This window comes from Bos mutus, chromosome 14 (genome assembly GCF_027580195.1).
Source record: "Bos mutus isolate GX-2022 chromosome 14, NWIPB_WYAK_1.1, whole genome shotgun sequence".
In the NCBI taxonomy this organism is placed as follows: Eukaryota; Metazoa; Chordata; class Mammalia; order Artiodactyla; family Bovidae; genus Bos; species Bos mutus.
The window spans coordinates 24,177,779-24,190,943 of NC_091630.1; the positions used below are offsets into that span (position 1 = coordinate 24,177,779).

A 13,165-nucleotide genomic window follows, 5' to 3' on the forward strand; every position below is an offset into this window, starting at 1 on the left:
TCCATTCATCACAGCATGAGTAAATATTTAAGGGAAAGGAGGTGGTGAGTTTGCAAGTCCAAGAAAGGAATATAGTTTAAAAAAAAAAATTAGAAAAGTAGATTTGTGATATTAAAGAAACTGTGACAGTACCAGATATAATAAGTTTATAATGGCAATTTATGGCTCCCTCTCTGTCAGTTCCTGTTCTAGGTGATGTTGGTACATAGATTATAACTGATCCCTTTATGAGCAAATTCAACTTTACTGTCCTCCACGAAGTGTGTTTTATATGGTAAAAGAAGAGCTTTAAGTGTAAGATAAGCGTTGAGTGGAAGAATAGAAAGAATGGAAAGGAATAGTTAAGTCATATAATTTGAAAACTCTTGTATAGAAAACTCCTATAGACTGAATGCCATAGGAAAACAGAAGAAAAATATAACTGATCTTTAAATATTTTGTAGAAAGTTCTGTTTGTGACTTAGAAAAGGAAGCTGTGATTTTTAGTTTTTTACTTTTAGTACCCAATTTTTCTTTCATATTTATTGAAAATGCTGTTCTTAATTGAACAATCTTTAATATTTTTAAATTTAAATTTAAGAGTAGGGAAACTGGGCTTCCCTGATAACTCAGTTGGTATAGAATCCGCTTGCAATACAGGATACCTCGGTTCAATTCCTGGGTCGGGAAGATTGAAAACCGAAATGTTTTAATATCAAAAATAAAAACCAAACATAAATATGGATACTCTTCAGCCTTATTCTCTAGTCCTTAGGTAAATGATGAAAATCATCAAGTAAAAGTAGTGTTAATCCCTGTTTACTCTGTGGTGGGCACTATATTCAGTCCTTTATGTGCATTTCTTTTTATTTACACAGAAACCCTATTTGGTATGTACTCTTATTGTTTTCATTCTTTTATGTACTCTTATTATTTCCTTTGTCTTATTGTTCCCATTGAGAAAAATAGATAAAGGAGGAGGAAAACCTAGTTCCATCCAATTCCCCAGAGGTTGAGTCATAACCATTTCAGGTTTCTTTGTAAGTAAAGAGTCAGCTATCATATTGTATGTTCTTTGCTTTGCGAAAGTCAATCTAATAATGGCCAGAATGAGAAAATCTGTTCAGTTTCTTTTTGGTTTTTTAATTCTCATGTCTCTCATTGCTTTCACCAAGTTTACTTTGCTCTCTATAGAGGTGACTGATTCCTTTTAGTTGGCTGGAACAAAAACCTTTTTAAAAACCTAGTTTAGAAGTCTTGTGGGTCAATTGGTTTAACTGCATTTTGTGGCCAGAACCTCTGCGAATAACTGTTTGATCACAAGAGGAATTTGTCATAGCTCAGAGTATTCAGCACATATTATAGCACGACCAGAGTTCACTGTATTATGGTTACTGTTTTGGTAATTATGTCATGATCTGAAAAAGCGGTAGCTGTTGTGTGAGTCTGAGGAAACTTGTCTGTTTTCGTGGGCTTTTTATAATGTTTATCTGTTATACATGGCTTTCAGGTTCAGCAATGTGCAACAGACTAGTCTAGGCAACTATAGAAGATACACAATTTCCCTTAGTAATTTAGAATGTAGGAAAGTCATTAAGTTTTAGTCACAGATAACTGCTACAGTACCGACTCTAAAGTAGTACTGTAGAGGAGGGGCAAAAACTTTCAGTTCAGGGTTATTTAGAAAGACTGAAGTAGACATGCCTGAGAATACAATTAGATATGCTTTTAAAAATGTAATTTTCTGTTTCCGGAGCTTATTTTTCTTATTGTCTTGGGTTTTAAAATGTGCTTCAGTATCTTTTTCTTGCTCTTCCACTTCTCTGTTGTGATACAGACTGTATAGCTTGGGTATATGCTACCTTTGCCAAGAAGAAATTTTTCCAGCATTGCTGTTAGGATGTAATGTTTGAGTTAAACTGATTGGGAGAGTTGAAACTACCATTTTTTCTGTAAACTGCAACACAGTTAGATTTTAGATGTTATCTTTGATGTTAGCAAACATGTTATATTTCATACAGCATTTTTTTATAAAGGACTGTGATGCTACCTAGTCAAATTTTGTCTACATGAAACAATCCATAAAATAAACCTTCTACATTGTATACTAGTAGTAGTGTGTTAGTAGTAGTTAGTAGTTAACTACTAGTAGTACTAACTACTACTAGTAGTTAGTTTGGGTGTGGTAGTTAATAAGTTAAATATATTCATGTGTATTTCACTGTAGATTAATATATAAATCTCTTAGATTTTGAGCATGGAGTGGGGAAAGAAATCCTAATTACAGTTCTCTTTCCCATTTAAACTTCTCCAGTTTTTATTTTATTTGGGCTGTTTTTCTCAACTGTCAGTGGAATTATTGTCTTCCTGTCTCCATATTCAGGTAGTGTCAGTGGCTGAGTATCACCGCAGGATCGATGCTCTAAATACTGAAGAACTGCGCACACTCTGCAGACGTCTCCAGGTGCCCCATTCAGTAGTTTAAACCCCTTCAGAGATTGAATACTTCCTATTTTTAGTGTCTTTCATCAGAGCAAATCTCTTTTTTGAAGGATTTGTTTTGACTGCAGCACTAAAATGCCCCATCAGAAAATTCCTTTTTGTATTAATAAGAGTACAGTATTGCCTTGAAGAGCTGTAGGGCTATCTTTTCTGGCATCTTTTCATTTATTAAAAATATTCAGAGGAATTTTCTGTTATTTTAGAACTGTTCTTAGTACTGTGTTTTTTAGATTGATGAGGAGTTTTCATTTAACATTGGAAGAACGTCTTGAGTTTGAGATTGAATCTTTACTAAACGGTATCTGAAAGGTGTGGTACTATGGGGAAATGTTTAAAAATTTAATGGATAGCAAGGTTCTCTTTAAGGCTATTTCAGTTGTATCAACCTTACATCAAATATCTTAATGAGATGAATTGTTTTTGTCCTTGAGGTTTTCCTGGTTGGTATTAGACATTTTGGAGTAGTATTGATTAGGTACTAGAACTAGATAAATTATTTAAAAATATGTGAAATAATCTTTGTGATTTTTCAGAAATAACTATATATTTGAACTCATTTTTCAGTTTTGTGTATTATTGTGTGTTTTCCTCTTTCTTAATGAGATACGCTTTCCTGAATTTTTTTCTTTTAATGCTTCTCATGCTGCCTCAGATTTTTTTTTTTAACCTTTCACATCATCAAAATAAGGGTAAAACATGATGTGAAAAAATTAATATAGTTCTCATCTAAAAACAATACAGTTCTAGAACATGTATTGGTCGAAAATGTATGTTGTTAAGGTTTGGTAAGAAATCTGTTAAAAGAACAAAATAATTTAGCAAGATTTCATTCCTGTGTGGAATCACAGTCGCCGAAAATTGCTGCATTTTAGTTATCTGCTCCAATAGAATTCTGTTTTCCGATTTAAAAGTTTCATCAGTAATACTTATGTTTTCATATATTTTACTTTCCAATATGATTGCATTTTATAGATTAAATTAACATGAAAAAGTGCCAACATAGTACATTCTAAAAGAATTTATTTTGATTTAATGAACATTTTTATCATTTTAAGAATATCAGTGAGATCATTTTCATCAAACAAACATATACATTCTTTTAAGTGCATCAGATTGTTCTAATTTTAAAAATAGGTTTGTGAACAAGTTTTAGATGTATTGTTTGGTTCAATTAGATTTAAAAAATTTGTGTTTAGAAAGTAAAAATTTTAAAGGCATTTTAAAAATAACAGTAACCTTTTCAAAGCATATAAATTTACATATATATGCACACCAATGAAATATTATACTTTTTATTGTACTGTTTTTTAAATTAAAATTAAAATTTTGGCACCCAGGAAGTTTTCTTAATTATATTTGGCAAATTTTGTTTCCCATGAAAAAAATAATCTCATAAAAATAATATCTTAAAATAGCACAGAGAAAAAAGCAGGCTAGCTCGCTCACTTTTGCCCTTCAACAGAAGAAGTATAGTTTGCATGCAGTTTACCCTTTTTACACAGAAATACAGGGTTTATCTTTCAATACCTGTCCTTATTCATGTAGTGGATGAGGAAAATGTCTTCTTTAGCAGAAATCTCTTTCTACATTAGACATGCCATTGTTATTAGATGGAGCATCTTTTGCCTTCTACAATCCTAAATGAAAGCTTTAGCCACGTTTTTCAAGGTATAAGATTTGATATCTCTCAAAAGGCTAAAAATTTTAAAGGTTTGTTGCAGTTTTACATTAATATATTGCTTCTATTTGCTTCTTTAGATTACTACGAGGGAAGACATCAATTCAAAGCAGAGTACTCCAGTGAAAGCAGACCTGGAATCTGAATCTTTTCGACCAAACCTAAGTGATCCCAGTCATCTCTTACTGCCAGATCAAATTATAAAGGTATGATAATTACCCACTTTTGTAAAATTCTGAGTATGTGCCCATGAGAGTAAAATAGCTTCTTTTTAGTTGATTTAAAAACTGAAGAAGCAGAGCTATTGCTCCTGTTCTTACTCTTCAATGAAGAAAAAGTAAACAAATTATAGCAATTAATGTAATGGAAGATATTAGGAGATTTGGGTAACCAGACATTAAAATAAATGGCAATAGTAATTTAGGTGAAACAGGATAATAGCCAGTATTTAATTTCTTATTGTGTGCCAGTTACCTGCTTTATATAGGTTATCTAATTTAGTTGCTGCAGCCCCTGTAGGAGTTGGATGTTCTTATTGTCACATTTTGTAAATGAAGAAACTTGGGTTTAGAGAGGTTGAATAAATGTTCAGAGCCATAGAGCTGTAACATATTGAAGCTTGATTTCTAATTCTGAGAGTCTTACTCTAGATTTGAGAGGTGTTAATAATCAAGGTAACAGTTCATCTGATATTTTTGTTAATTTGATACAGAGGATGCAAACAATAAGGAATCCATGTTTCTTGCCTCTAATGTATATATTGTTTGATATGATTCTTTTTTTGTCTAATGAACAATTAGTGTTTCATACCAAGAAATGTACAGACTTCAAGCATCTCTGTATCTTTCATAATGATAAATAATTTCTACTGTTACTTTCATAGCCTACATTTTATAAAGTATCATTTAATTCCAGCCGGCATTAGTATTCTGCAGATTGACAATAAGAAACTATCAAGTATGTGTTAACAATTTATTTTTCAAAGCTTACCAAGCATCTTCCACCAAGAACAATCGGCTATCCATGGACTCTTGTTTATGGTACTAGGAAGCATGGCACAAGCTTGAAGACCCTTTATCGAACAATGACAGGTTTAGACACTCCAGTGCTGATGGTGATTAAAGACAGTGATTGGCAGGTATGAAAAGTAACCACATAGACACCTTACCTTTTAAGAGATGGAAGTAGCAGGAATTTTAGCATATTCTTTTGATAAAAAGCATTAGTATATTTTATTAAGTTTATTTGGTAATTATTGAGTGCTCTTGATATGCAGGGCAGTGCTGAGTTCTGCAGAGGGATAGATATGAGCATGAATAATTAAAGAGTTCCTACCTTCAAAGAATTACAGTCTGGTTAAAAAAATATTAAAGTATGAGAGTATCTCTGATGCCAAGCAAAATATGCCTTAGTATAGTGAGAACCTATAAAAAGTAAAAGAGGTGTTTATATTGTTCATTTCTGTCTGGAGGAGATAAGAGTGAGGTTCAGGGAAATGGTGAAAATTGACAGTCCTGAAGTGTGGAGAAAGTTTTGAAAGTTAAAGATTATTGTGTGAGGATGTCAGATAAGCAAGAAACACATTGGTTATCTCTGAAGCAGTAGTTTCATAAATGGACAGAACAAATCTTTGTATCATCAAACCTGGTAGCTTCCTTTGGGGAGGTGGAGGTGGTTACATGGAGGAGGCACAAAGGGAGTTTCTGGAGTGCTGGTAGTGTCCCGTTTCTTAATATGAATAAAGGTTAAATGGGACTTTGCTTTGTGCTAATTCCATATCGAGCTGTATAATTATATTTTATACATATATTATTTACATACATACCTTACAATAAGAAAATCTATTTAAAAATTAAGAGTATGAAAATAGAATATAAGGGGATATAATGACTATAGAGATCATCAATCAAACTCTACATTCCCATTTCATGATCTGAAACCTTAGACCTAGAGATTGGAATGACTTGTCCAGGCCTCTTATTCATTGTGTGTCTTGTACTGTGTAAGGCCAAGGCATTATAATACTGAACAATTCAGACCCAAATTCTGTCCTCATGGAATTTACTGTGTAATGAAGAAAAAACTAGCATACCTTTTTAGTAGGAGAATGTTTACCCATGCTGGAGGGTTTTTGCTTTCTTAAGTTCTATAGTACTACAACAGCTGTTGTCTTTATTATACGTACATTGTCATCCTGAAATGTGTCTACCACTTTTTTAGATTGTCTTTTTTAATTGTTAAAATGAACATCTTTCTAGGTTTCAAAATGAGGAAAAATCTAGTATTTTCCCACTGAAAAACTGATATGTTTATACCTGCCAATAATATGAGTTGTTTAACAACTGATCATGCTTCTCTGTTAAAGTACAGATAGATAAAACTATGGTATATTTCCTTTTTTTTTTTTGTATTTTAGTTAAACATATATAATGGACTAATGCTTAAAGAAACAAATTGATAGTTGTGTCATTGAACATGCCTTTTTTTAATCCTTAGGTTTTTGGTGCATTTGCATCTCAGCCATTTAAAGTGAGTGATGGCTTTTATGGAAATGGAGAGACCTTTGTTTTTACATTCTGTCCAGAATTTGAGGTAAGGACAGTTATTCCAATTACATTCAGTTTGTGAAGAGATGGTATCATGAACAGAACATTCAGTCTGGAGTTTTGCATACTTGGATTTGACTCTCAGTTTCTGCCTTTTACTGTTAACTTGGCACTTTTTTTTTCCATTACCATTTTCACCTTCAACTTTCCTGTGGATAGAATGGGAATCATAAAATGTAACAGGGTTGTTTGAAAATTGAATGAAAACCATACATGTGTAACACTTGATGTGGTACCAGACACACATCGTGGGTCCAGTAAGAAGTATACATCATAATTACTATTTTGTTTATGAATCATCATTGTAAAATTTCTAGAAGCTTTAACTTACTAAATAAGTTTTAATAATGAAAGTCAGTCTTAAAAACTTAAAAAATAAATCATTTGGGTTTAAGTCAAAAGTGATTACCTGATTTTTCTTTATTGTGACTTGACTAAAGTAGATACATTCTAGTGCCAATAAGATCTAAAATTTTTAAATGTACCTAAATTTTAGTGAACGTGCAACTCCGTTTGAAGCATCGAGTGCAGTCTTAGTGTCTCTAATACAGTCTGATGCAGCATGTCAGACAGTTCCTAGGAGATAAAATTTTAATCTTGAAAATAGGAACCAACATAGTTGCTTAAAAAAACAAAAAAGAGTTGTCTTTAGGAACAGCTTCTGGTTAATCTGGTGAGCCACTTAAACCCAAGTTTGTTAGGAGAGTTCTTATTGCATTACCAAATTCTCTTTTTTTCATGCCTTCCTGGTGGCTCAGTCAGTAAAGAATCTGCCTACAATGCAAGAGACCTGGGTTCGACCCCTGGGTTGGGAAGATCCCCTGGAGCAGGGTATGGCAACCCATTCCAGTCTTCCTACGTGGAGAATCCCCATGGACAGAGGAGCCTGACGAGCTGCAATCCATGTGTACGCAAAGAGTTGGATGATACTGAGTGACTAAGCACAGCTTATAGAAAGTGAAAGTCTCAGTTGTGTCCGACTCTTTGTGCCCCCATGGACTATACAGTCCATTGAATTCTCCACGCCAGAATACTGGAATGGGTGGCCTTTCCCTTCTCCAGGGGATCTTCCCAACCCAGGGATCAAACCCAGATCTCCTGCGTTGCAGGCAGATTCTTTACCGACTGAGCCACCAGGTAGGCATGAACAAAATATAATTTGGTAGCACAAGAAAAACTCTCTTAACAAACTTGGGTTTAAGTTGCTCACCAGATTAACCAGTGCTTTCCATTCCTTCCATAAAACATATCAACTGACTCCTACAGCTAGCTGGAAGCTTGTAGTTGTTACAGATTTTGGAAGTTTCAGTTGTGCTTGTTTTCAGTCCTTTTTGTGATACTGTTTCTACTTGTTAACTAACAATGCAATTAAACAAATGTTATGTATCTATGAAAAAGTGAGTGTTAAAAGTTTATTGAGAACTATAATGAATACTTTGGAAAATGTTTATAAAGACGAGGTACTAGAAATTGATGTTGTATTAATATTACGTTTAGGTAGAACTTCCATGAAAGATTGGAAATATTTAAGAATATTACTAGAAGGTTTTTTTGGCTGCTCTGGGTCTTTGTTGCTGCACATGGACTTTCTCTGGTTGTGGGGAGTAGGGCTACTTTCTAGTTGTGGGCTTCTCACTGTGGTGGCTTCTGTTGTTGCGGAGCACAGGCTCTGGGGCCCGTGGGCTGCAGTAGTGGCAGCTCATGGGCTCTAGACACAGGTTTAGTAGTTGTGGCACGTGGGCTTACTTGCATGGCAGCATGTGGGATCTTTGTGGATTAAGGATTGAACTCGTGTCTCCTGCATTGGCAGGAGGATTCTTAACCACTGGACCACCAGGGAAACCCAACATCCAGAAGTTTTTACCCTTGAATTTCTCAGATGTTTTTATATTCATTGCTCTTTAAAAAAATTGAAACTGGAAGTCATAAATAAGCATGTTACTCGTTTTTATGAGAATAATGATAGAGCAATTCATACCCAAAGAAAAGACCTTGGCCATAATCAAAATATTAAAATATTATCAAATTAATATATATTTATATTTGATGTCTCTGGAAGAGGGAACGGCTACCCACTCCAGTATTCTGGCCTGGAGAATTCCATGGACTGTATAATCCATGGGGTTGCAAAGAGTTGGGCACAACTGAGTGACTTTTACATCACTTAAATTTGGTGTGAAAAATAGCATATACTCAGTTTTTAGCTTATTTACTTTCTTTGACATTTCTCATTTAACCATCGAATTCTTGATACCTGTGTAGTCAGAAAAATTTGTATATATGAAGAAATAGTAAGATGTGTGTATTTAAATTATGTTGCAGTTGAACACATGCTTTCAAATTTAGTCTTAAAAACTGAAAGCAAAAGCACCACCCTTTCGGCCCAAACTTTTTCTGTTCTTGTTATTCTTCTTGCTGTCTGTCTAGGCTTTATTAACTATTTGGGATTCAGGAGAACTAACTATAGTAATAATTTTCATCTACATATTTAAAGTTTTTTTTTTTTTTTGTAGGTCTTTAAGTGGACAGGAGATAATATGTTTTTTATCAAAGGAGACATGGATTCACTAGCTTTTGGTGGTGGAGGGTAAGTCTCTTGAAAATTTGACTATGAGATTTTAAAAGAAACTTTAAGAATTCATTTGTGTTATTTTTAAATCAGCTATCTTTGAAAAGTTTTGATATTAGAATCTAATTTATATATTATGAATAATTTTTATATTATGACTAAGAAAGTGTGTATTTGCAGGAAAGTGCATAAGTGTAATATATGAAACCCTTGATAGAATATTTGTTTATTCATCTCAGAATGCTGTTTAGTTGATTCCCTTTCGATTAAAACCCATCTTCTAGAGTACACAGACTCCTTGATATTTGACAGAGAAATATACTAATCCCTTCGAGCTTCTCAAATTTTCAAAAAATTATGATGATTTATTCTTTCTTTCAATTTATTGTTTTTTAAAAAGGTCTAAATTTTTTCATATTATTCTACCCTGGAGACTATTTGGATTGATATTTTAGACAACAGAAGTTTGTTTTCCTGTTAAAAATTTTAGTGATCCCACCCCCCCCCCAAAGTTTTCAGGGCTTGTTTTCGTATTTATTTTGTTTTTAGCAGTATGAGTAATCAGCAGTTTGATTTGATTTGTTTAGCATAGCAAGCACTGCAGGAAACTTCGGTTTCTTATTCTGGTATTTCAACTTCATTTGGTCTGCATGGTGTTTGTAGATAGGTGGCTCTACTGCCTCCTAGCCCAGACTTCTTAACTAGCCCTTGGCAGATGTGATCTCCTTCGTTTGTTACTTCTCTGTGTCCTTCAAAATAAGACATAATACATGCTAAATAATTCCCAAATTTATGTAAGTGTTATTTATTTCCTATATTTGAGGATATATATAATAATAATAATTCATTCAGGTTACAGAATCATATTAGCCTGAATTGCATCATCCCAAGTCTAACAAATTCTCTTAACAACTTCTCTGTAGATAGGTATTTGGAAGACATGATTTCAGTGATTAAAAATTAAGCGTGGTTATTATAGCCTTCTCTGAAGGACATAACTGGGTAACTAACAACAATGTTGTTTTTAGTTATTGGAATCAGCTTATGGTGTTCATATGTTCCATCTTTTTTGGTGGAGAGGGGCAGTCAATCAGCCCTACTCCAAATGGTAGTCTTACATGTGATTCAGTTAGTTCTCCAGGAAAGCCTCACAAGCAAGTGGCTTATAATTTCAAACTGTTAAGCGTGCCTTCAGTCTTTGAAAGTAATATACACAGTGTCATTAGATGTTGGCTGGAACTTGGTTTTGATGATACAGCATGATTCCAGCAAACTAAACTAACCATTGGGTCATTTGATAACAAATTAGAACAAGTTTACAGTCTTTGAAGGAGAGTATGGTCTCAGGAAATGGGAGGAAAGGACTTGATATTCCAAATTCCAAACAGGAGCCCCAAAGAAATCAAAATCATGTAACAGACTGAATATAGGATTTAGAATCAGACCTGATTCAAATTCTCAGCTTCAGCACACATTATGTATGGGACCTTGAACAACTCAAGTCTAAAGTTTCCTCAGCTGTGAATTGGAGATTGAACCCTTAACACTAACCACACTTTTTATTTTAGATGATAGGGAGTTTTCATGTCTCTGAGAAACTCATATTAAATATGTTAAAATCAAACAGCAGAGAGAAATTTATAATACCAGACAAAGAATAACAGAGTAGTGCCTGCCTCAAAAGCTAATTCTTTGTGAAACTAATTTTAGAGGGTTCATTATATTCCTTGCTCTGTATGTTCAGTAATTTTATAATGGGATGAACAAAAAGTTGCCTTGTGCCAGTGTGGAAAGGAGTAGAGAATGGTTTGAAAAAAAGAATGAGTTTAGAGTTGCTGGATATTGAAATGTCTCATTAAATTAATATTTTATAGCCTCTGCAATAATTCTTTTATAACTTAGGGCATAAGTATTAAAAGACTCTTGTTAGAACTATTGTCTTCTATATATTACAGGGGAGAATTTGCCCTATGGCTTGACGGAGATCTCTACCATGGAAGAAGCCATTCTTGTAAAACATTTGGGAATCATACACTTTCTAAGAAGGAAGATTTCTGTATCCAAGACATTGAAATCTGGGCTTTTAAATGAATATAATGCTCTCTGTCTTAGCAGGATAATGGCCCAAACCTGACATAGACAAACAAGCATTGTTTGGAAAGTTCAAGAAGCAATACAATGTAATATGTAGCTCGTGTTTTAAAATTAGTTCGTATCACCATTTATTATAGCTATAATTTTGGAATTTATTTTTAAAATCATGTTTCTGTCCCAGACGTTTTTAGGTTTATACCATGGCATGGGTCCATGGAACATAACAGCTTAGGTTTTGTCAAAATTTTGGTAGCATTTTGATCATAGTGACCACCTCATCTCTAATCCATGTTTTCTCAGTCTCCTAATAGGATGGTGCTCTTTTGTTGAACCTATTTTGGTTTTTTATTTTTTAAACTATATTGATTGTTTTACTAAAGTAGTCTAACTTGAGATATCTAGGGAATGAATACATGATACTGCCGTTATCTGTGAGGTTGGCACAAATGACTATTGGACATGCTCAACCTAGTTACTCTTAGAAAAAAACACATGCCAAAACAACACGTACTTCATAGATCACTGAGTTCTAGTTTTAATTCACACTACTGCATTCTCTTTATTAATTTTGCTGGTAATCTCAATTTCATTTTAATAAAAATGAAATTTGAGGAGAATTCTGATTGTAATAGACCACAATGCACATGGTCTTCAGGTTTGGGCATATGCTTTCATCATTGAATTGTCTGATGAAGAGTTATAAAATGACAAAGGAGAATGAGAACTTGATGATTCTACTGGATTTAATATATCAAGCAAGAAAATATCTATTTACATATTTGTAGCTTAGCAGGGCATTATCATAACTAAAAAACTATGAAACAGATGCATATTTCGTCAACATATTGTGTCAGGTAAACTGTTTTATAGTTCTGTTGTTTTAGCCTTGTTGCACACCAACTCCCAAAATATAGGTTCCTATTCAAAAGGAAAAAAAAAAAAACTTGTGATTTTTTTAAGTGGTATATGTTATTACCATTAGCATTTGCTGTTACAAAAGGGCAATGATTATAGTAGAATATTGTAACTCAGTAGACTTGTTGAATATGCAGACTTACTGTCAAGTGACCTCAAAAAAAAAGAAAAGATAGAATATATCAGTAGTTCTTATCCTCTTTTGTAGGAAACCAATAATAAGCCATTATGGCAATAATTCATCAGTTAATTTCAAAGCTTCATGTTATGCAAAAAAAAAAGAATCCTGCTGTTATACATGTGACAGTGACCTTGTGCTGAAATTTCAGCTATTCCAGATAAACATTGTATATTATCTTGTAAATTAATGTTTAAAGGTAGTTTTGTTCTTATAGAAAGTGTTGATTGCCAGGTTGCTTATAGCACTTTAAATTATTCTGAAAATGAAATTATAAGCCAAATATGTTGGCTTAAGTAGTTTTAGTTGTATAGTACTTGAATATATTTAGATCTTTTGAAAATTTAGATAATATCTAAAGAAAGCATAATGCTAATGAAAAAGAAAATCTGATATTCTATTTAATATGCTATTGCTGAATATGAATAGAAATGCAGGGCATCGTTTCTTTGTCTATGTAAAGCTCTCATTAAAAATTACTAACAGTGTATAGATTAAATGTTTACAATATAGGGAACTGTAAATAAATATATCAGTTTTCCCCCCTTTGGTCTTCCACAGCAGTATTATTGTCTTTGTGGAGTTGACTAATCATAAAAAAATCCTGTATTGGATTTCAGTTACAATAAGGTCATAGTGGTGTA

At 33.3% G+C, this 13,165-nt stretch overlaps 1 protein-coding gene across 7 annotated transcripts in view; it reads left to right on the forward strand.

The window, feature by feature from the left end:
• Positions 1–12,627, forward strand: part of OXR1 (oxidation resistance 1) — a 550,155-nt gene extending 537,528 nt beyond the window's left edge. For 4 of the 7 annotated variants that reach the window (XM_070382171.1, XM_070382174.1, XM_070382175.1 and 1 more), the window contains 5 exons: positions 4,240–4,365; positions 5,145–5,297; positions 6,656–6,751; positions 9,279–9,352; positions 11,290–12,627. In XM_070382171.1, the coding sequence (XP_070238272.1) occupies positions 4,240–4,365; positions 5,145–5,297; positions 6,656–6,751; positions 9,279–9,352; positions 11,290–11,425 (585 nt within the window). In that variant the 3' untranslated portion in view covers positions 11,426–12,627. Of the gene's footprint in view, positions 1–2,362; positions 2,444–4,239; positions 4,366–5,144; positions 5,298–6,655; positions 6,752–9,278; positions 9,353–11,289 lie in introns of all 7 variants that reach the window. The other 3 variants (XM_070382170.1, XM_070382172.1, XM_005894621.3) reach the window with 1 other exon arrangement.
• The last annotated feature ends 538 nt before the right edge of the window (positions 12,628–13,165 follow it).